This window comes from Eleginops maclovinus, chromosome 15, assembly GCF_036324505.1.
Source record: "Eleginops maclovinus isolate JMC-PN-2008 ecotype Puerto Natales chromosome 15, JC_Emac_rtc_rv5, whole genome shotgun sequence".
NCBI lineage: Eukaryota > Metazoa > Chordata > Actinopteri > Perciformes > Eleginopidae > Eleginops > Eleginops maclovinus.
This window is the reverse complement of record NC_086363.1, coordinates 12717158-12739848: the sequence shown is the minus strand read 5'-3', so window position 1 is coordinate 12739848 and position 22691 is coordinate 12717158. Positions and strand designations below refer to the sequence as shown.

Here is a 22691-nt window from a genome sequence, read left to right as displayed (position 1 = left end):
CAGAAAAGGGAAAACCTAAAAAAATCCACAATAGGGCCTCTTTAAAGAGGAGAGTAACATAACCAAATAAGATTAAAGATTGTTGTAACAATGGTCTTAGATTTATAATAATCAGTTAGCTGATCATCAATCAATCAATGAATCGATCAATCAATCAATGAATCGCATATTACAACTCCAGCGAAAACATGACGTGTAAATAATTAGCATAAAGCAATAAATGGCTCAACTACATTAACATTGGTAATGGTTAAAAGGTTCAAATTTAAGTGTTGGTAATTTCTTATAGTAGCTACTGAATTCATTACAAAAGTAAAAAGAAATGGCTGTGAAATAGTTGGCTAAAAGTTCTGACTTAAAGGTTAATAATTTAGTAAAACATTTTAAAAAAAGGGTTAAACATTTTCATTAACAGATGCACTATTTTAAAATTGATGGTTTGAAATTAAATTAAAAACTAAATCTGCGGGACTAACTGTAGAAATAGCAAAAACCAGCCTATTGAATAATCAGTTAAAATAGTTAAATTATTAAAGTAATGAACTGATCATATTTTTTTGTATAGTCAGTTTTAAGTAATGCATAAAGGATAAGAGGAACACATTTAAGACAACTTATAATACCCAAATGGATACAGTTCAAATTGTTAAACAATAAAAAGGGAAGCAGTTTAAATAGTTGGCTTTAACTAATAAATGAACATTAGAAGTTTGAGTATAAAGTAAAAAAGAATATTAAAATAGTTCGCTAAAAGTAAAAATAAACAGAAGAAGTAGTTTATCCAGTTTATCATTCATTTTTCATTTTTAGTTGAGTTTATCTGATGGAGCTGTCAGCATATGTCAGACAGAAAAGGTTTGGCCCCTCTGTTGAAGACAATTCACCACATACCTGACGATCCCAGCCCCCTAATGCTCTGTTATACTGCATGAAGGTGACTATCAAAATAATATAAAGGCACAGTTTGAAATGTCAGTCTGTCCTGTACCTGTGTTATTCAGTGTGTTGAGCTGAGTGCGGCTCAGCGTTTATGTTCAATAACCATGATGGTGACAGCACAAAGGAAGGTGTAGTTTACTGCACGCAGCTACTGTATGAGAACACTGCAGCTACACATTTCAGAGCTGCTCCTCTTTTCTCTCTTTTCTGGGAAAACCACCCACAATCCGTGACTCAGTCTGTGTTTGCTTTCGCTTTAAGGACAACTCGAGCATCTCAAGTACTGGGCCAATTCTCTCAGGTCGTTTTTTGGGATATAAATCCGATACAGAGCTTCATGTTATATAAACCACAGAGAAAAATATTTCTTGCTTTTAGGAAAGGACATCCTTCCTTTCTGATTTATTTGTTATTACATTTGAACATGTCTTTATTTGCATTATTTACACGTTGCCTTCACACACACAAAAAATCCCAGAAACATAATAAAAAAATGTAATCTTCTTTAATCGCTTTAGGGCACGACACAGAGAGAGCACTATCACCCTGGCATTGAGGAATGCATTCAGCAAATGTCTTTGTTGTGCGGATGTGTACATTAACTCATCACAATGAGAAGGAATAACAACAGCATTGAAACCCACGTACTGTTGTAACACATTGCACAATACCAGGTTGCCAAAGAAGCCAGATAAAAACACATCATTTTTGAATGACACGCTACATAACACAAAGCATGTTCATCGTTATCAGCAATAAAACTTTCTCCAAGTGATGGAACGGACGGACAGGGTCTTTCAGTATAGTTACAGTGATGGTCATGATGTGTGCGTACATTGGTGTGGAATCAGTAGCTCATCAAAAGGGTCGAAGGTCAAACATTTACATTGTAATAACCAGCTTTTCAGATGACTAAAACTCAATGAGCTGATTCCAAGGGCCCCGATCAAAATGAATCAGCATTCAGCTTGTCATTATCCGACTGCCTCAATGTTTATTCATACACGCAGCCAAAAATAACATTTAAAAGAATAGTCTTGGGAGCCTACTGCAGTTTTATTCAGGCAAAGCGAGATGGAAAATTCCCCCCGTGGAGCATACAGGCAATATTCACTCTTCATTAGCACAGCGGAACCGACTTACATGGTTGTTTTCACATGTTCACAGAGGCGAGGATGTCTAAATGGATTGTTTACTTGCAGGGTTTGACAGCAGCCAGCGACGCCAAAAGTGGCTTATTAGTGAAATTAATGTGGTTGTGCTATTTTAGGGTTGTGCTCCAGAGAATAGACATTCCTTCAGAAAATAAAAGCCATTACAGGGAGATAATTGTGCACAATAAATGTCAGGTATGACTAATGCATGACCTGTGCAGAGAAACTAAGTGTATAATGTCTTCTCTGGAGGATTGAACTACCATCTGCCTGAATGTAGGAAATAAAAACACAAACTGAAATCGCTGTCATTAATAAGCCCTTCATACAAAGATAATCAGTGAAATTGTCTGTCGCATGTCTGTCTTTAAACCCGAGTAATAGCTCTTGAAAGTTGCGAAGGAACATAGTGTCTCGGAGCGTTGTTGCTATGAAATATCCTTCTTATTAATAGCTTCATTGGTGAATGTTGAGCGTGGCACAAAATATGAGCCCCTTTCACCGCCTGATCAATTTTAATTTAGGCTTTTTTGTTATGATGTGACAAAAACAAGTTCTTAATCCAATCAATCATGCGTTGCAGTATACTGCTGGCATAGCTCGAGTCATGCAAAGAATAATTGATCACAGCTGAATTCAAAGCTGTCAGGCCGCCGCGCTCTGTTTATACACGCAGCCCTGGAGGAAACATAAGGCCTGCTTTTTAATGACATTATCTACCTGATTTATAACTTTCTTGCCTATTGTTAACGGCCGATGTTTCGTTTTGCGTTCCCTCACCATGAGCAGTGTTTTTGGGAGACACTGTGCACCGTTTCCCCCTGAATTTCAAACCATCTGGCCACCTCACATGTGTGCTTTACTTCCAAGGCCATAAATTAACATTCCTTAAAGCGAATTTTATCAAGGTGCCTCTAGAAAGACAAATAAAAAAAGACAAACATAAAAACAAAGCACATTTGCATGTATGTAGGCAAACCTTATCTGGCATGAACAGCTTTTAGATTTCAGGGCCTGTATTCGATGGATGGACACCTTCTCAGAGATTTAGTTTCGGCCTGAGGCTCCATTGAGATTCTTGTAACTCATGCCATATTGTTCAGTGAGACGCCTCTGATCACGTTTGATCTCTTTTTTTTCCACAGGGCCTTTATTTTTGATTGAAATTAGAAGTCTTGTCTAGCTCTTTTTTTTTTAATGAAGTTTCTCGGGGAAATGAAGCCCTCCTTTGTCACAATTCAACAAAATGTGAGCAGTCTACTGTGGGTCAGTCAGCCAAGAGACCAACACAGCCTTCGTCCTTCTGAGCCAATGAGGGCAGCTCACGGTCTATTAAAGACAGTCCTGGGTGCTAAACTAAGATGACAGTAGATTAGACTCCACAGAGAGGCTCTTATTTTAACTCCAGCTCAAAAAACATTAAGTTAGTTCAGTGGTTTTGCGTCAATCTTTTAACTCTCCCCAACCTCTATTTTTTTAATATTCTTTAATTGTGCATTGTGATCTTCCAAGTGTTATCTTGTTGATGTGTCTTTAAGAGTCCTGGAAGTTAAAAACCAGCCAAAACAGGTTGAAGCCAACAGGGGTTTAAGCTGATGGGATGCAAACTGGACTCCAACTAAAAAATGCTGTCATTCCCCAATTCCCCTTCTTCTCTCCCTCCAGCTTGACCTCTCTCCAGTCACTGTGGCTAATCTTTGCTGACAGAGGGCCTGCAGGGAGAGAAAGACGGAAAGAAGGGAAAGTGGAGGAGAAAACTGTACGTCCCCGAAAAAAAAAAAAAGTTTCCTCAAAGTCTGCAGGAGTAACGGCGTTCCCATGAGGGGGTTATTCTCTTCCTGGGTTCCCCGGAGATGTATGGTTGGGAAGGTGCAACTGCTATATGTGTCCTGGTTTAGAAAGGTAGGCAATGAGAGCAACCACCACCCCCACATACACACCGGTGCCTATAGTGATGGAGAGGGCAGCGAGAAACAAAGCACGTCTGGAGGCGATGTTGGCCAGTGGGAAGTCACCTTTGTTCACTGCCTTGGTGGTCTGGAAAAAGGAGTAAAGCAAGACAAGAAGAAAGTCAGATACAGTTTGGAGTTAGTCAAAAGAAAAGGTGACCCATTTTTCAAAAGAGCCATAATTACAGAAGCTGTCTGTTATTTCTGTGGCGGAGTGAGGAAAACATGCAAGTGGAGGATGGGCTTATTGACCGAGCGGCTCGGCATAACCCAGGAGGGCTCATCATGCATGGCAGGACTAAAAATGGCAATTAGTTTGAAAATGTCAAGGACTGCAGGTTGTGGTTGTATCGGCTGCTAGCACTGAATGATAAATGACATATGAGAAATAAAACGATTTATCATAATTCCTTGACACTTGACAAAGAGCAGAATAGATTAAGTTATTATTACACTGATTCTTGGGAATTTGGATAAAACAGGTTTTAATTTTGAAAGTAAAAAGTTTGTGAAATTACAAAATCTGAAGTTATATCATTATAGGCCAAGGTCTTGGCTGTTCAGCAATGTACCGGTGCAACCTCCTCATTTTGTATTTTTTTCATAAAATAGGTTTTTCCAGTCATTACTTTGTTTTTGTAAACACCGTCAGACACAATAAAAAGTGATTTATTTTTTATTTGTATTTAGTCTAATATGTATTTAGAGCTTTTAAATCATTATCTGGCATTCTAAGTACACATATATGCTGTTAAATGTTGAATATTCACTTTTGCTCATTTTTTATACTGTTTCGCGTGTGCTCCTTTAAAAGATCTTACATCATACAACGTTAACTTTTAGCTTAAACAGACAAAGTAATGTTTTTTTACTTAAAAAACACATTTTTGTATGAAAAGAGACTATTACTTTAATAACTCAACAGCACTGAAGAAACAGATTACACGCATATTCATTTAAAACAAATAAAACTCCCTCTGACGGTGGTGACACTAATCTGACGGTGGTGACACTAATCTGACGGTGGTGACAGTGTCCTCATTACAACATACAATTCCAAAATGTATACCACTTAAGTCAATGCCTTGCTTAACAACTTTATTTAACAATTTGGTACAACAAATAACAATTGTGAGAAATGTGATAAACATTTCATTAAGGAACTTAAGGTACAATTAAGCAATATCATTAATAAAAGTACCCCACCCCCATATCATCAAATATCATCATAGTTAAAAAATAAAGTGATTACAATTCCTCACTGACATCATCTTAAACTGTCATCTAGTGCCCCCTACTCATAAAATAATACATAATATTCTTCTGTAAACTGTATATTGGACGTGAAGAACAGATAACAAATAACAATTGTGAACACTGTGGCAAACATTCAATAAGAAACATATAGGTTCAATGACGCAATAAGCTATCATTGACATTAAGTCAAAGTTGAGTGTAATTACTATAAAAGCTGCATTTCATCTAAAGCGGGAGTGACATATTGAACACTTTGACTTAAGAGTTTAAGGTTTGACGGTTACCACTGACATATATTACTTTTTACTGACCCCAGTGAAAATTCAGCCTCCTATAAGGTATAGTCAGAGTAGTCTTACCAATACCAGATGACAAATTCAAGTGTGGAAATATATTGTTTTAACATATATTTGGTTAAATGTTGTCATGCTATTTTCATTTGGCTTTAGTCATTGGAGATGCATAGCCTACAAGGGATATTGTAGGTGTACTATGTGCTATGTAGGTAGGTAGTAGGTGCACTATGTGCATCCCCCATGACGTAAGCCAAATGAACATGGCATAATAGTGAATTTAGAAAGAGAGAAGGCACACCTCATCCCCTAGGATTGGGCGATAGGCCGATGGTATATATATATATATGGTTCATCAATGGTGGTAGTAGCATGCAGTGTATTGTTATTGTGGTAAAAAAATATACTTTAGCCTCCCTTGAGGACAATTTGGAGGTTTTTGTCACCACCGTCAGACAGAAAACCTGACGGTGGTGATGTCTGACGGTGGTGACAAAAACCTACTCTTTTACATGACATGCATGAGTTGTTCACATTAGCCATCTTGTTTCCCCTCGTTTGCTAGCTACCCCAGACCTCGTCTTAAAAAGTATACATTTATGTCATAATCTAATCTAATATTTTCTATACAAAAGAGACGGTGTTGACATGTTATGGTTGTGACAGTAGCAGTCAGATAAAAAATGTACAAGTTTTAGAGAAAATAGCAAACTTACAGGAGCTTGAGTGATCTTGAAGCATACAGTAAAGCTGAAGGTTTGAAAAGGGGGTCCTCAGGAATGTAGTTGCCCTTGTAGTTGGCTGATTTTATTGCCTTTTATTAATATCTGACGGTGGTGACGAATATGTGGGACGCATTTTGAGCAACCACAAAATAATGGTACATATTATTCAAAATTCACTGTTTGTAGTTTTTAATACATATTACAATGTACTCTTTCATTTGGTAAGAATATTATTCTATTAAATTATTACTTTTTGTTTTTTTAATCAAGTTGAAATGATTATCTCCTATCCGAGGACAACTGATTTTGTAGGCAATGGGCCCCTATATAATCATTAAATTAATAAAAACTAAAACTAAAACTATGAAAGAACCTTACATCTGTGCAAAAGACCCTCTGATTATAACCTTGATTCTTTTTATTCATGAAAATGTTATTCATTTCCAACAGAATTAGCACTTTTCTTAGTGGGACATGTTTTTGGCAAAGTTTCAAGAATCAGTGATTAACGTACATTTTGACAGTGCTGTTATTGACAGGTAAACAAGATTTATAAAAGGATTTTATGAAAAAACCTATGTACATTTAAGGGCTGTATAAAAAACAGGTAATTAAAAAGCAGATTCTTGCTTTGTAGAGAGAGGGTTTTTATACTTATTTTCCCAGACAACAACCCCCATGAGCATGACCCAGTTACCATATATTTAAGCTTGTAATGCATTACAACCCACTAAAGACACATAAAGATCCTCTGTGTGGTGTTAACCATTAAAAAAGGGGTTTTACTTGGCCTTCCCACAATATAAAACACCTGAAAGCTTCCATTGCAGTCGGGGGAAGGTTCTCTTTCAAGTGTCTTGAAAAAATGTATTGAAAGGGGACTTTTTTTTAAAACCAAATCACCTCCTAACTGTTGTATGTCAATGCATTTTAAATCCATGTATGTCATTAATCATGTTTCCTATTACCAAAAACAATGTTCTGAGGGACCTTTCACCAGAAAAATCTGAGCAGTTCATCAATGAGTCCAAGTGCTGGTGCCACATTTGAGGAAATTATCCAAAGGCGTCCTAGAGGTAACGTGTTTTAGGACAATAGTAAAGTCATACTAAAACACGTTTTTGATTACAGCAGCTTTAAATACTTTATAACTTAAGGTAAACCTTAAAAGTGCCCCCTGGAGTTTTTCTTCTAAACACACTGCTTCTAGTATTTAATCCCATTTGAGAGTGTTAAATAAAGCATCACGAGGAACCCCAATTAATGAGATTAAGTAAACCATCCTACTGAGGCCAGTTTTATTAATTAGCCAGATCCGTAACATCAGCAATTGATGCTAAAAGGGTTCTTTCTTCTTGTATCATTCCATGCTGTTTGCTAAAAAGCTGAGTAATTTGCTTGAAAAAGACAACAATGAGCAGTGTTTTCTCTTGAATATCCTGCCCATTGTTGAGTGTTTACAGTGCTGCCTGTGCTGTATTTCCCTTAGCTATCTCTGGCTATTTGAATGAAATGTCATGCCAGGAGGGAGATGCAGGGAAGAAAGACTTGTGTTTTGATTTGTTGTTTTCATTCACATAGCTGAATAGAGGCCAGTGCCGGGGCAGAAATTACATGCACAGTGGAAATTGTTTCCGAGGCTTTGTGAAGACTTTGTATTGGCTTTTTCGTTTCCCATCTTGATTGTCTTTCCCGAAACTAATTTATGTTCTGTTGAGTCCAAATGCCAAACCAAATTATCAATTATTTTCCTAGTTGATGAGATTCAGTCAATATGCAGCCATAATGTATTGTACCTATAACACAATACATTGGACATTCTATTGCACTGAATATATCTCAGAACAGTTTGAAATGTACCGTGTGATTGTGTGAAACGACCTTCATTATTACATTTAATTAATTTGAACAATAATGGTGTGTGAATGTGATGAAGCAGGCAATAGACCTCCAATCCTGAGGCCACGGTCGTCTCTTCTAAAAATGTGTCCCATTCATTTTGGAAGTGGAAGCTCCAAGTTGACGAGGTTACGTTTCCTATTTGCTCTTGATGTTAAGAGGGATTGAGACTGCAAGTTAGACGGGGAGTCTGAGTTGATTTCAATTTTGGCTGTGAATAGAAAAATAAACAGGAAAGCGCGGCTCGACACGAATCCTTGTTTTGACCTTCAGTTCTGCTCGCAAGCCATCAGACTGTGGATAACAGAAGCTCTCGTGAGGTTAGTTTGTAGAATGCCTAGCCTCGCTCGTCGTAACAGAAGCTCGGCAAAAAGTCACGGAAGACTTTGGAAAGGAGCCACTGCTGTTCCTCATTTGAGAGGAGCCAGCTGGTTCAGGTACCTGACCCTGTGGCTCCCCTTTACTGTGCACGAATAACTGAAGGGTGAACCTGCAGTCACACATGCTGGAGAGATTAATAGTTGTCTTGTCAGGAACCAAAAATATAAACTCCATGACTATTTAAACCAATTTGAAATGGTAACCAAAAACTGCTCTTACACAGGCTACAGTTTTGGATTTGTGCCAGTTTTCTTTGTTGGTTATTTATACATTTGTTTTTTAATTAATATTTATGCCTTTTTCATTTGTACACGTACCTGGAATTGTTTTTTAAATGACTGTATTATTCATAGCCTCTGCTCGTTTTCACCGCAGTAATGCATCAGGGCCAAATCAAATCAGGAAATGTGGTTTCCTTTTCACACTATTTGCATGCTTTTTCACTTATATTACTCTTTAGATCCCTACACTCATATTGCGACTGTAATTTCTTTGCCGAAAAAAAACCAAAAAGCACAATAAACAAAGTTAAAGGTGAATTTGAAACCTTTATCCTGCTTTGCAGTGCAAATAATTATCCTGCTTACACTAAGAAACTGGAAAGGGAGCCCTGGCAGAGTCAGTCAGAGCCCTTTGTAAGCACTTTGCTTTATTTATTTTTTTCTCCTCTTATGACGCAGCCAGCTTTGCATCTCACATAATCCTTGAGCACCGCACTTTTATCCATAGAGCTAAATAACTAAGAACACAATTTACCATTTTTCCCACTGTGAACTGCTACATTAGTGCCAAGAAGGTTTGAGAGGATAATGTCTAATAGTGTGAGACAAAGACAGCCAGATGAGAGCCGGGGAAAAAGACTCTTTAGACAAATGCCTCGAAAGGTCAGGAAGCAAATCTAGACAAAGGACATGTATTCAAGCCAGAGCCACTAGCTTCCATGTCAATACAGTAATCATTGAAACAAAAGCCCCCACAGCAAGGTCTTTAGGAAGAGCGAATCCTAGAAAAGAGACATAATGTAATGGTGGACAGTGTAATTGTCGACATCACTGGAAGGAAGCTGAATTGAAGGGCACATGCTTATTATTTGATTTTCCAGTGAAGCACTTATTAAAACCAAATTGATTTGTTTTTCTCCACCTAACCATGAACGCATGCTGTGGCTCTTCCCGAGGGATATAGCTAATAAGAATACTATGTGGACAACATGGTTACTTTTATACACTGTCTAGTAATTATGTGTGTTTGTGAGCATTAGCTTTGTATAATATACCTTACAAGCGTCCTTTGTGGATTTTTTTTCCCTTGAGAGGAAAGTGGTTGGAAGCATTATGGCTTTATCTCCACAACCTTGACAAAATGATTGAAATGTGGTGTCATAGAGAAAAAGATAACATCTCAGACTTAGCTGCATGTAGACTCACGCTGCGAGGTGCTCTCGGAAGTCAATTCTGCACCCTTTACAGGTTTTTCTCGCAAATAAACAACACACAAAGCCCTGTTTCTCTCCTTCCCTCTCTATGCTTTTCGTGTGGTGTCTCTCCAACTCCCCCACACAGGCATGCAAGTGAATGCATAAAACCGTTTCGCAATAATTAGCTCATTCGTTTTTCATCCATTATTATGACTTGTAAGCCGAAAGATAACTTCAGGGGAGTCTTATTTGCATAATCGTGAAAGGAATCGCTTCGGCTCCTCAACACTGCAGTCTCCAGCACAGATGTCTCACAGCCGAGAGAAACATTTATCAGCATCTCAAAACAAAACACTCACCCTATTAGTGGCAATAATTGAAACTCAATTCAGCTTCCCAATCAAATGCTGCAAGCTAATTTCCCCCAGATACCCACAGTATGGTAGACATTCTGAGTTGTGTGCGGGCGGTGAATCCTAAAACGGCACTATTTACCCTAAAGACGTTACGGAATTAAGGATGTAGTCTTTAGCAAATATGATATGGGCATGTTCATGGCAGCCTGTTTGTTTCTGTGTGTTCGCTCTTGACCTTGCTCACACTCCTCTCCTTGGGAAGCCATGCAGCAGCTCTCTGTTTGATGAGGAGTGACCTTCCATTGGGACAAAAACACTATTGATCCACACACTATTACAGTCGCTAAGCTGTTTGTAAATGTCCTCGGAGTAAGTGACAAAGCTGATGTGCTATTACTTCAAAAACGTTTTCTCTCACCGCTTCCTGCTGCCCTTTTCATAACCCATAATGCATCTGGTTACCCTGTAGCAGTGTTGGAAGAAGTACAAGGATCTATTACTTTTTGCTATTACTAAAATTAGTCAAACACAAATAAAAGTCCTGCATTCAAAATCTAACATAAGTAAAAGTACAAAAGTATTGACATCAACTTCAGTACCAGAAGTCAAAGGACAAACGCACAACGTCTCCTTTTAGAATGATGAATGTAGAATTAATGGATTAGGATTATTGATGCATTAATTTGTATTCCTCAGTTTATATGTGGAGCTTATTTTAATTACTTTGTTTAGTGCTCCTGGAAATGTTAACCTTTATTTACAGCATATGTCATTGTTTATTTGTTATTTGAGGTTGTGTGTTGTATAACCTTATAAAATTAATCTGTAAAGAAATAGTTCCTAAAGATGCCACTGTCCTTGCCTAAATGTAGGAAAGGAAAAAGTACAATATTGGCATTTAAAATGTATTGCAGTAGTAGTATAACCTAGCACGTGACTTAAATTCTGGTATTACGTACTTCATTACAGCAGTAACGAAAGTCTAAAGTTAAAGTTGATTACAAAAATGGGTCTGAGTCTTTCGGGAAATTAGCCAAGCTGTTTGCAGAGAAGGCGTTATAACATGGCTTTGCATTTTTTTAGGCAGATTTCTACTCTTAAAACATATATTTAAGTCCTTAAATATGATGTTAACGACAAAGACTTTGTTGTTCAGTACAGATCGCTTCACGCTTTTCTCAGTACAGAAGTCCACACATATATAAATTTCACCTCATCCTCTGCCCAAACCTTACAATCTTCCTGCTCTAAATCCTTCCTGCATTAATTCATTTAGTTACGGGGGATCCCTGAACGATTGAATCTAAAGAAGACCAGTCAAGTGGGGTATTGAGCTATAAAATGAAGTGATCCCCGACTCCCACCGTATCTTTTCCTGACAGCTCTTGTGGACTGCACCTTCTAAAGGAGAGAGATTGGCAGAAAAACCATCCATCCCTAAACACAGCCATCACTTCCCCATAATTATCCAGGAAGAATAAATAAGCTTCTGAAAATATAATTCACTGACCGCTTAATCTGCCTCGGACTCCTCGCCCCCGCAGATAAGTCAGCTAAATGCTCAAGCTTTTGATATAGAATTTATAGTCAAAGGCAGAACAATTGACTGGAAAGCTTGCCTGCCTCTAGTACGTGTGTTTACATACTTTAAAACATGTTCAAGTCCAGTTGGAATCCATTAGCTCTCCATTATGTGAAGTTTGCTAATGTCAAAAGCTTCATAATGAACACCGTTGCGTCACACCATGACAGGTCGCACTCTCAAAACACACTTGTTGTCTTTGGAAATAAATGCCATGTTTACCGTTCATAACTATGCGGTTTTATGTTTCCGTCAAAAAAATGTCCGTTTACCTGACGTGCCAGATGGTTTTTAACAAAGAACCATTTGGAAAGTGTTTGGGAAGGTTCTGTGCTTTCAAAAATATTTGGCAGGGGACTGGATGACTCATCTGTCAATCAAACTCTTGGCAAAACATGGCAGGAGAAGAGAAAAACCTATTTTTTATATTTAAAAAAGAAGCCTTCTATGCTATTTCTTGCTCTTCAGTTAATTCTCTCTAGTCTGATACTGATAACTGATTCTGCTGCAGCACCCACACCAACCTTTTTAGGAGCTGACAATGTTGTTTTGAACGAACAGATGCCTGCCTACATCCCATCCCAAGTACTAAAACATACCTATTGCTCCTCACAGGACGCTGATTGATCTGAATCATTGGTTTCTCGGACATGAACACATGTCTGTCAATATGGATTTTCTCGTGTGCTCATGATCCACAACTCTCACATGATTTGTGCAAGTTGAAATATATCTAGCAAGCCATCACTATTTGATATATAACCTTTTAATGATTGAAGACCCAAGTGATAAATATATTTTTTATACTTAAAGACACGGTTTAATATTGGTGCACGAAAGCATGAGCCTACAGTTTGAAACAGTCCTAAAGAAAATTACAAATCTCTGATAAACTAATCCTAGATCTTTTATTCATTTCTTCCCACAAATACTTCTTTCAAATTGTTAAAACAAGGGTGTGTAATGTGTCTGAGAGATTGACGTTAAAATCTTAGGTGCAACTTTAATTCGATTCATCTTCAATCCCCTTCAAAACACCAATAGTTCAAAGGTCGTCTCTTCTCTCTGTAATTTAAGCAACACCTGTTTTTTGGGGGTTGCAGATAAAAGAGCCTTGAAAGTGAGTTATATACTTTTCCTTTAGACGGCTTACAGCTTGTTTACAGAGCATCAAGCGGCCGTTAAAGATTGGCCTTGAGGTATTGATGGCTTGGCCGGTAAGAAGCGGTCCTGCGCTGGCAGTGAGGGAGTCAGCTGTCAGTCTATTTTTATGTGAGAGACGCCTTCCGATTTTTGTGATGAATCATATGTACAGATTCACATGTATGCTTGTGTGTGTGGGAGGAGGCACATGCTGTGTTTTCCCGCATGTGTGACAAACCACAACTTCATAGTTGTCTGCGATGCATGCATGTGGTCATATGTGTGTGTCCTCACCCCCTGTGAGAAGTAAAATGCTGCGATTCCCAGGGGCCAGAAACAGCACAGCATCGAGAAGATGGCCAGGCCCAGGTGGTCTCGTGGGGGGACGACTATGAAGTTGTCCTCACTCTCGCTGTCGCTGGAGCAGTCCGTCTGTGCAGAAAAAACAGCAAGTCAGATTAAAACACACATCAATTAAGTTCACCGTACAATTTATGAGTGGTGATGCAGCACTAAAAGATTCTGCCAGTTAATGTTAAAAAATTAGTTTTTCATTTTTAGTTATTTTATTTTTAGTTAATTGCATCATTCCAGGAGTTGATTCAAATGTCGATACCGCTCTCCAAGAGATCTCCTCATAGTATTTTCTAATAAGTCGTCCTATTTATTTATCTACAGTCAATACTTTTTATCAATTGCAACCAGTTTTAATTCAGGCAGCTTTTACGTTCAGTGTTCTTGTAGTGACATTTCAGTCCTTTTTCTACAGAGTTAATTCCAGTTTGAGTCGGAGACAAATCATTACATTTTGGTCCATCTTTAGTCATACATATTTCAAAAATGTTTTCTCTCTTGTCAGTTATTTTTGTATGTAGTCTTATTCCTGTATTAAATGAACTTTTTCAGTCAACAGATTTCATTAAGCATTTCATTATATACAACACACATTATAGTCTAAAAAACACACAAGAATTCAGCTTTGCTTTTCGGAGTCCTCCTGGCTGTGCTCATTAGGGATGCCCGCCGCAGGCCAGTTGCACCCATCCAGCACATAATGAGACCGTGTGAGACAGGGCAGTGTGAGAGCCAATTCACACTGCCCAACATGCAAGATAAGTCACCAGAACCTGACACGACCAACAAACCGCAAACTCAATGCATGTAAGTAGCATACTCCAGCTCTGACTGTTTTAACTCTTGCGAAAACAAAGATTTTGGAAAATTTCACTACAAAACTACGTCTTAGTTGTTGAGTTGTAGTACGCTCCTTCGACTTGACGGGGCATCCATTTCCTGTGAAGATTCGTCAAGTTGATCATTGGTGATGTAGCAGACATACAGTGGATTGAGGCAGTTTCATAAATAAAACCATTGGGTTTTCTAGAAAAATATAGTAGGTGGAAATCACAATTGTAAGTGTAAAGCTGGTGCCACTCGTCCACCGGCACACCGACCGGACATGGATCCCCTTTATTCGGAGCTTATTAAAGACAAAGCTGTCTATGCTGTTTGACGTTGTATTTGACACGATGTTGATATTGTTTGAGTAGTTACCCCATTTTTTACAAACATAATTATTCTTTTCTGGCGTCACTTTAACATTTTGCGGGAAAATCTGCATTTTGGTATGAGGGCGAAGCGCCCCTGTTACCTGGTTTAGACAAAACCCTGAAAACAGTTTTGTCTTTGCGCGGGTAGAGATGATTCTTCTTTATAATATTTTATTATAGTTTTGTTATAAGGTATACTTTTATAAGTTGTGTGCTTGTATTTATCAGGATGCATCAATTTGACTTTGTATTTTTCTCTGTTTGTGTGTGATTTCAGAAGAGGTGATCTTTAAGTCGACTGGGAGAAAAAAGAATCTGCATTTATTGAAAAAGAAAAAAGCCATTTGCGTAATGGGAAACAGAACATAGACGAGTCACTGCATGCCCGGATCATTTCCTTCCACGTAATGTCACAGCTCGCATTCATGGACTTTTTTGTGCTGCGCCATTAGTTTCTCATTAGTTTTGTGATATGCAGATTCCCACTTTTTGGCATCCGAACAACAGATGGCATTTAAAAGAAAGCTACGGTCGACAGTACACTCCATATCAATTGCGAAATAGTGATGAATCAAACACACCTCCTCCCTTAAGCTTTATGAAACTATTTCACGCTCCACACAACATTCCTCACAAGGAACTGAAACGCCTTCAGCAAAAGAGAGCAGACACTCGTATATCTGCAAACTGTTTAGGGGGTTGAGTCCTAATTCACAGCAGAAATGATCAGTGTTCATTACAATTTATTTTTTTTAGACTACTTTTGGGCGAACAACGTATATCTAAAGCGTATTTTCCCCGACAACAAAGGAGAAACTAAGAATAGAGATTTATTGTTCCACAGTGCCCGTAATGAAAAGGAATCGCAGATTGAGGCCAGGGTTTATATATGAGCCATTAAGCTGCATCCTTCACACATCATCCTGTTTGAAGGATGATCCAGGACGAGTGTGGAACACGAGAAAGAAATGAAAGAAATCGAGGCAAACAATGTACCGTTGTGTCAAAGAAATTGAGTTCAATATGAAGCTGAATATTTCAATCAGAGATGGAGGAAATCAGGCAAAACATTGGGACATTATCAAACGTCCAATAATCACCTTTGAGATGGTAATCCGACAAAGGAAATGCTTGTCCTTCATTTTCATGGACATAATCTGACATCTTGTCACGACATATAATCTTTTTTTTTTTGTCAGTTGGTTTAAAACTCTAAATCCCTGCATGTGTTTTTGTGAATATGCACCTAATGGACTTTGATTGTTATATCAAATGGATTTCGAGATTAATATTTCAATCTTTACATCATTTTGTGTATTCCAGCAAAGCTACAGCTGACACCAATGTCCATGTCAATGTGGGATACACATTTTCTAGGGCTTATATTTGCTTTAAAACAATCATATAGCTGACTTGCATTGGGATAATGGTTCCCTTTTACTCCTGAATTGCAAGGCTTCTCTGGCTGCTGTGAAATCAAAGCGGCATCGGTCACAGACATTTTGTTTACTGTCTTTTTTGGGGGGGGGGGGCGTTTTATCACTTCATTAAAATTTGAGCCAAAATCAATGAAGGAGAATCAGGGGCGCCGCAGCCCCAGAGCTTCTTCCTGCGCTTCCTTATTAAATGTTAAGCTATTTCTTAGGAAAACCACAACTGAAAAAAAACCACGTCAGCTTTGTAAGGCATATTTTTTGTGGATAAATAATTTAAATGAACAAGGGCACTTCAAACCACTCTCCCCAAAACATCTAAATTATGTTGTGTGCACTGTAAGTGTTTTATTTCAATAAGCAAGAGTGCAGGGGTAGCTTTGTATTGAAATATAAATTGATGTAACCGGGTGTTAGGAATGAATTTGCTTTGAGGGGTGAAACAGTTTTCAATTAGTTTTAAAAACATGTGGCCCTTAAAATCATGTTGCCTGATTGATGGTGGGGATTAGTGGGTGGGTGGTTGACGTGTGTGGGGGCCCTGCCCACTAATGGAACATAAAACACACACACACACAAACACACACACACACACTCAAAATTAAATCCAAAAATAGAACTTTCCTAAAGGACAAATTGAGTATATTAATCTCCAAAGTGTCTGAGCAAGCAATATCTTTCTTATCCGCCTCTGCAGCCTCAGACCGTGCCTCTACCCACTGTCAAGCTGAGGAGTTTATGAATCTAGTGGAAGATGTGAACATAGACCCCTGCAGAGACGATCAATCTTTTTTTTTCATTCTCTTCCAAATGCAAAGCAAAAGATAAATAAAAAGTTCATAACACATGAAAATAAAACAGCTTACATTCTGCATAATGTCGGGCTGCCTTCATGGCCTTCAGCTAATTCTATATCGCAATCTCAGCTCTGCTCTGCGCCTCAGAGCTTACTGACAATATCTGCTCAGCCTTGTGGCTGTTTGGAGAATGAAAACATACATCACCCAGAAATGCTAGCTGTTTTGTTCCTGAGGCCATACCACGGAGAAGGGAGAGAGAAGTCAAAGAAGCAGAGGAAGTCAGTCAGGCGAGCGAACAATGAGGTCAGCTGAAGCCGGTGCGGAGCTGCAGACAGCCCTGCATGTTCTGTACAGGAAGCTACATGCAGAGCTGTCTGGATATGCAGGAAGGTGATTTATCATAAAACTTTCAAGGAGATCCGAAGTAGATGAAAACAAGCCCCCAGTCCTACTGGGAAGCCGTCTCATGGAGCAATTATGTGAGTTTGATCTCACTATAGAGGGGTGAAAGGATGACTTGATTTTGTAGGCCAACATGGATGTGAGCATCACCAGGACTCCCTTGGTATAATGTTTATGATACTTCATTTGTTCAGTAAGGTAGTCCAATATAGCAACCCCACTTTTATCCTTTTTAAGAGGACAAACAATTACCAGAAGTAAATACCTAACGCTTGGCCATAATCAAACCACATCACGATCGCAGAACTTAACGTCAACACCGCTAAGCTAAAAGCAGTGGCACATTTTCCACAAGATGATATTTAGTTGTCTCTTTTAGTCGTTTTTAGGAAACACAGAAGCCTCAGGCATTAACAAGTGGTGTAATTGCTCCTATTTTATGTCATAGAACAAAACATGAAAATGTTAACTACAGACCTTATTTCAGGCTTCTAACTAAAAACAAGCTTCAAAGTGACCTAAGTAATTACTATTATATATTTCCAGGTTGTAGTACTCATTCCTGCACTCTATTATTGTTTATATTTTTTTAAGTACATCCGTGAAGTGAAATCTCTGACAAAGCTGTGCAAAGCAGAAGTGTGCAGGTCAAACTGACAGGCTTTGGATTGACAGAGAAGCTGTGCTTGATTTAAAGTAAACAGAATATTGTTTATAGATTTCCTACCTGACTTTTAATGAGCTTGTGTGTGTGCTGACATTTGCTCACCACCTCCCCTATACCAGAATATCCTAATGACTATGCATGCCGCGGTGCTCGCTGCGCTCAGATATGTCTTGTGGGGCGTAAATCCTGTCAACCTGTGGCAACAGGCTGACAGGTAATGGAGAACTAATGGATGGTTTCACCACTCTGCCATGACAGCATAACCAAAAGGAGGGCTCATGTAATTTATTTGTTTCCAAATTGCCTCCACAACATGCAGGAATTGTTCCCCTGTCCTTTTTTTTATCCCCCTGCTGCTCTCCATTCTCCGCAGAGATTTGTCTTTACCTTTTCATTTTTTGTCCTGATGTCAAGTGAATGTCTCGTCCCATAACTCCTGTCTGGGAGACAGGTAATCATAAGAAGTTGGCTTGAGGGTGAACATGAATTTTAATGGCATCCTTCAATTGAACCTGTCCACTGTGTTCAAAGTGTCTCTCAGGGTGTCACATTTGCTTCTCTTTTTATTTGCTTTGTACAACCCGTTCACAAATTCTAACTGAGCGCAACAGAGATGATCCCAGTTCATGAGTTACATATGACAGCTAAATAAATAAATATTGGCTTTATGTTGTGAGTGCAAAAAGACAGTATCTGTTGTACAAAATTAGTTACCACATTTTTAGGCTATTTTAATAAAATGATAACAACATTTTTATTTTCCCCTATAAATAACACACAAATAAATATCTCATTGTCCTTGAGGATATATCAAACGGACAGTTTTCTTTATGTATGTGTCTTTGATATGCTTTGGATGCAATACATGTTGTGAGAGCGGACTTATTTAATTAGACGCCACAGGGCTCTATAGGGAAAATGTGAATATCTGTCTTCCTCTGATGTCATACACCACATCCAACATAGTCAGATAACATTTGTGCCAGTAAAGGTCGTAAGCTGTGAGGGAAAAAAAACATCTATTGGATCTGAGAAATGCAGCTATTTTCCCTAAATGTATAAGAGATAGAAAACTACAAACACACATAAGTGATCACACTGAATTTGATCAAAGCACAGACAGAAATTAATATTGTCTTTTCAGCCACTATATGAAGCAAAAGCCAGCGATTGGAATTACATTAATGAATGGCTTTACTGTGCAGCTACACATAGGTAAAGGTTTAGAGGGATGCAGGAAGGAGCTTCTTCTCAACCAAAGGGAATTCAATTACTTGGCTGAATGCATAGGCAAAGTTAATGAGCATTAAAGATGCAATACGGCAGAAAATGACATTTTTAGCACATTTGCAATCCTGAAAGAGAGTAAGTATTCTTTGGCAATCACACAAAAAAAAGTGTGATGTCAACAAACTATAGCTACTTATAATGCGTGACATTTACATACGCTTTGCAGAATTAAAGTTATAAGCACTCATTAATTATTCTCTGACAGATAATTACATTTTAAAGGGGCCATAGAAGGCATCTATCTGGTATTTTAAATAGTTCTCTGATGTCTACAAAAAAGGTATATAACTTTGGTTGATCCAAAAAATGTCCAGATGCGGTTTTACAGGTCCATTTACAACCCTATGATTTGGTCCTAGAATGAAACAAGCTGAATTTCCTTATTTGGGGGCTCATTTAAATAATTATGACGTACACTGCTCTGATTGGCTGGTTTAAAAGGAACAACCCATGGCTGCCTCAGAGACCACAGAAGTAAGTTCTTGAAACTGTGAGAGATGAACCATGGAGGCTATTGGCATCCAACCTTACAAGTTTGAGTCTTTATCGGAGGAGGAAACCGATGAATTTGAAGAACAGCCAGTTGGTCGGAGATTGGAGAGCAACGTTATGGAGTGGTAAGTGTTAGCGTTAGTGTTTCCAGCAGCTGGTGTATGCAAATGTTGGGGCTGGACTACCATGTGTGACGTAAGACAAAGAGATTGTTGTAATTCCCCCGTTTTACCGCTGTGATATGCATATTCATGATTTGCACCTGAAGGAGGAAACAATGGTTTGAGGTTCAGGGTATGTCAGTTCAATGTACAGAACCCTCCTTATTCAACTATGCCAAGGTAAATATGGCACCTTTAAAGCATTTTTTGATGACTTATGAAGTATCACAAAACATAATAACTAGTCAATCAGTGACATTCTGGTAAGCCCACATCCAAAATGCATAGGTAAAATGGGTTATATGATTAAACTGCATGATTTGGCAGTAATATATATATACTGTATATGCATATAATGCCATTTAACACATCTGGGATTTTACAAAAATGTACATTTCCAACATTCTTTCTGGGTGAGACTGCGTGGGATAAGTACTTTGCTAAATGCATTGTTAATAATAATGAGTGCTTATAACTGTAATTATTCAGTGCTACAGGCTGATTACAATGCATTATTAGTATGATTATAGTGCATCATTAATAGGTGTCTGACAAAGGCTAACTATTTCAATAATGTCCTCTGTCGATAAAAAAACACGTTGCAGGCAGGCCCAAGTCATTAGGCTTCTTAATGATTCCCTCTTATCTAATTAAATGTCTACAAAACATGGCGTATGGTCGCTTTGCATAAGAGTCATCTGCTGGTCATCTTGCCTCCCTGTCTGTTGCGAGGAACTAATATTCAGTGGCGTCCTAATGCCACACCACACTCTGTGTCGATGCTCCAGATGCTCATGTTGAGTTATTTCGGTTTAGGAGCCTGTGCCCCGGTGTTTTCTTAAGGGTTTGTAATTTATCTGGTGGTGTGAGTGCCACCAAAGGGGACGTCTGGTAAAAAGAAATAAAAGCGCCAGTGCGCGGTTAATACGACCTTGTGATTTACGCAGTGTCTGGGCCCCCTTGAGGTCCACCAAACTCAGGAACCTCAGAGGGACTCTCCGTCTCCTTGTGTGATCACAATAATAAGAGTCATCAGTGCCTTGCTCTCAAACATGTATTGCGATCGTCTGGGGGAATGTACTACATGCAGGGAATTAATGAACAAAATATTTGTTATTTTTCTCTCTCCGTTGCCCCGTGGCCTTATGTTGACAGGTGTGCAAATTAGGATGGTGTAATGAGGCTACAACGGGGAAACGCCACACATCACACTTGGTATTCTCTGTGTAAACAGGTTGAAGTGCACAAGCAAAACTGGACTGTGAAGAAATCGGTGATTAAATCTGACAAAAAATAACAAGAAATTCTTGTCCCATGAGACCAGAATACCACTTGTATATTTCATGCCTGTTAAGAAAAATAATTGTTTAGGCGCCCTCGATGATTGCAGGTTCCAGGTGCTGAACAACAACCACAACATGTCCGGTACTGCTCACCCCTGCTCACCCCTGCTCACCCCTGCTCACCCCTCATTTCCTATTGCCTCTCTACTTTGTCTCTCACACAGGCAATACATGTCCCAGAAACACTTTTTTTTAGATCAGATGAAGGGTTAAGCATCTATGATCCATAGGTCAACTCACAGATCATATATAAAAGTCACCACTAAAAACAACTTTAAAAATAATTAACTATAATTTCACTTGGAGCAGACATGGGCGAAATCAATGGTGCATTTACATTCTTTAGGATCGTCCCATTCCCCAAATTGGGAAGTTTTTCCACCGACTTGAGTCTTTTCATAAGAATCTGAAAAGATGATGTGTTGTATTTTATAGCTCAGAGGATTAAAGGGGCCCTATTATGCTAATAAGTATCAGTTGTGCCCCTATGGTGACGTGTTGATATGCTTTAAGGTTCAAAAGCTCTTTATTTTTCTAATACTGCCTGTACTGCAGCACCTCTTTTTCCCCTCTGTCTGAAACCAGAGCCCAGTCTGCTCTGATTGGTTAGCTGGCCGTCTATATTATGTTTGGTCAACCGCATGGAGATGCATGGCTTATTAGCCTATCAAGTACAATGTGTTTGAGCAACAAGTGCGAGCTCAACAGAGGCCTTTCAGGCAGTGTGTGTGTGTGAGAGAAACTCCCTCTGAAAGGGAACTTTTGGATTTTTGCTTTGTCTAACCATTTACTTTAACAAAAAACTATATCATATAACATTACTATGTAACACAATTTTTGTATCCACCTGTTATTGCCCATTCTTCAACCATTCACGAAGTACCATGACATCTGGAGGTAATAACAACATACTCATGTATTACAAATCATACTGTTTGCAGTGAGCAAATGCACACACGTCTACACTGGACCCAGAGGACTGCAGGAGGGACTCGTTTAACAATATAAATATCAACTTTAGACCTGTATGAACATACTCATTTATTTATCCCACACGAAGCAAGATCCAAACTCACCAGCGATTGTATAACTAAACCATTACCTGTTAACATTTTCAGATTGCAGCATTAGACATAAGCAGATATGGCATCCATAACGTAGAGTGTAACCGATTAGCCTCTGCACACAGCAGTTTAATATTGCATATTCCAGGGTTCATTGACATATTCACATCGGTTTTAAAGTGACCTGCCTGAGTAATGGAGAGCAACAGAGTGGCTATAAGGCTGAAGCGTAAGGTATCTGCAAACCTATTTTCCATACATCGCAAAAAGCCTTATGTCCCTTTAGTTTGTTTTTCCAAATCCAACAGACTGATGGACAATCGTTACAGGACTGTCCCCTGAGAAACTGCTCACAGAACATGTAATCGTCTCAAAGGGGTGATGTAACTCTGCA

The 22691-nt window shown here is 38.6% G+C and overlaps 1 protein-coding gene across 1 annotated transcript in view; it reads right to left on the bottom strand.

Moving 5' to 3' along the window:
* Positions 1-1349: 1349 nt before the first annotated feature.
* Positions 1350-22691, bottom strand: part of syndig1l (synapse differentiation inducing 1-like) — a 38009-nt gene continuing 16667 nt past the window's right edge. The window contains exons 3-4 of the mRNA XM_063901529.1: positions 13390-13527; positions 1350-4130 (exon numbers count right to left, since the gene is read on the bottom strand). Of these exons, the coding sequence (XP_063757599.1) occupies positions 3972-4130; positions 13390-13527 (297 nt within the window). The 3' untranslated portion in view covers positions 1350-3971. The remainder of the gene's footprint in view (positions 4131-13389; positions 13528-22691) is intronic.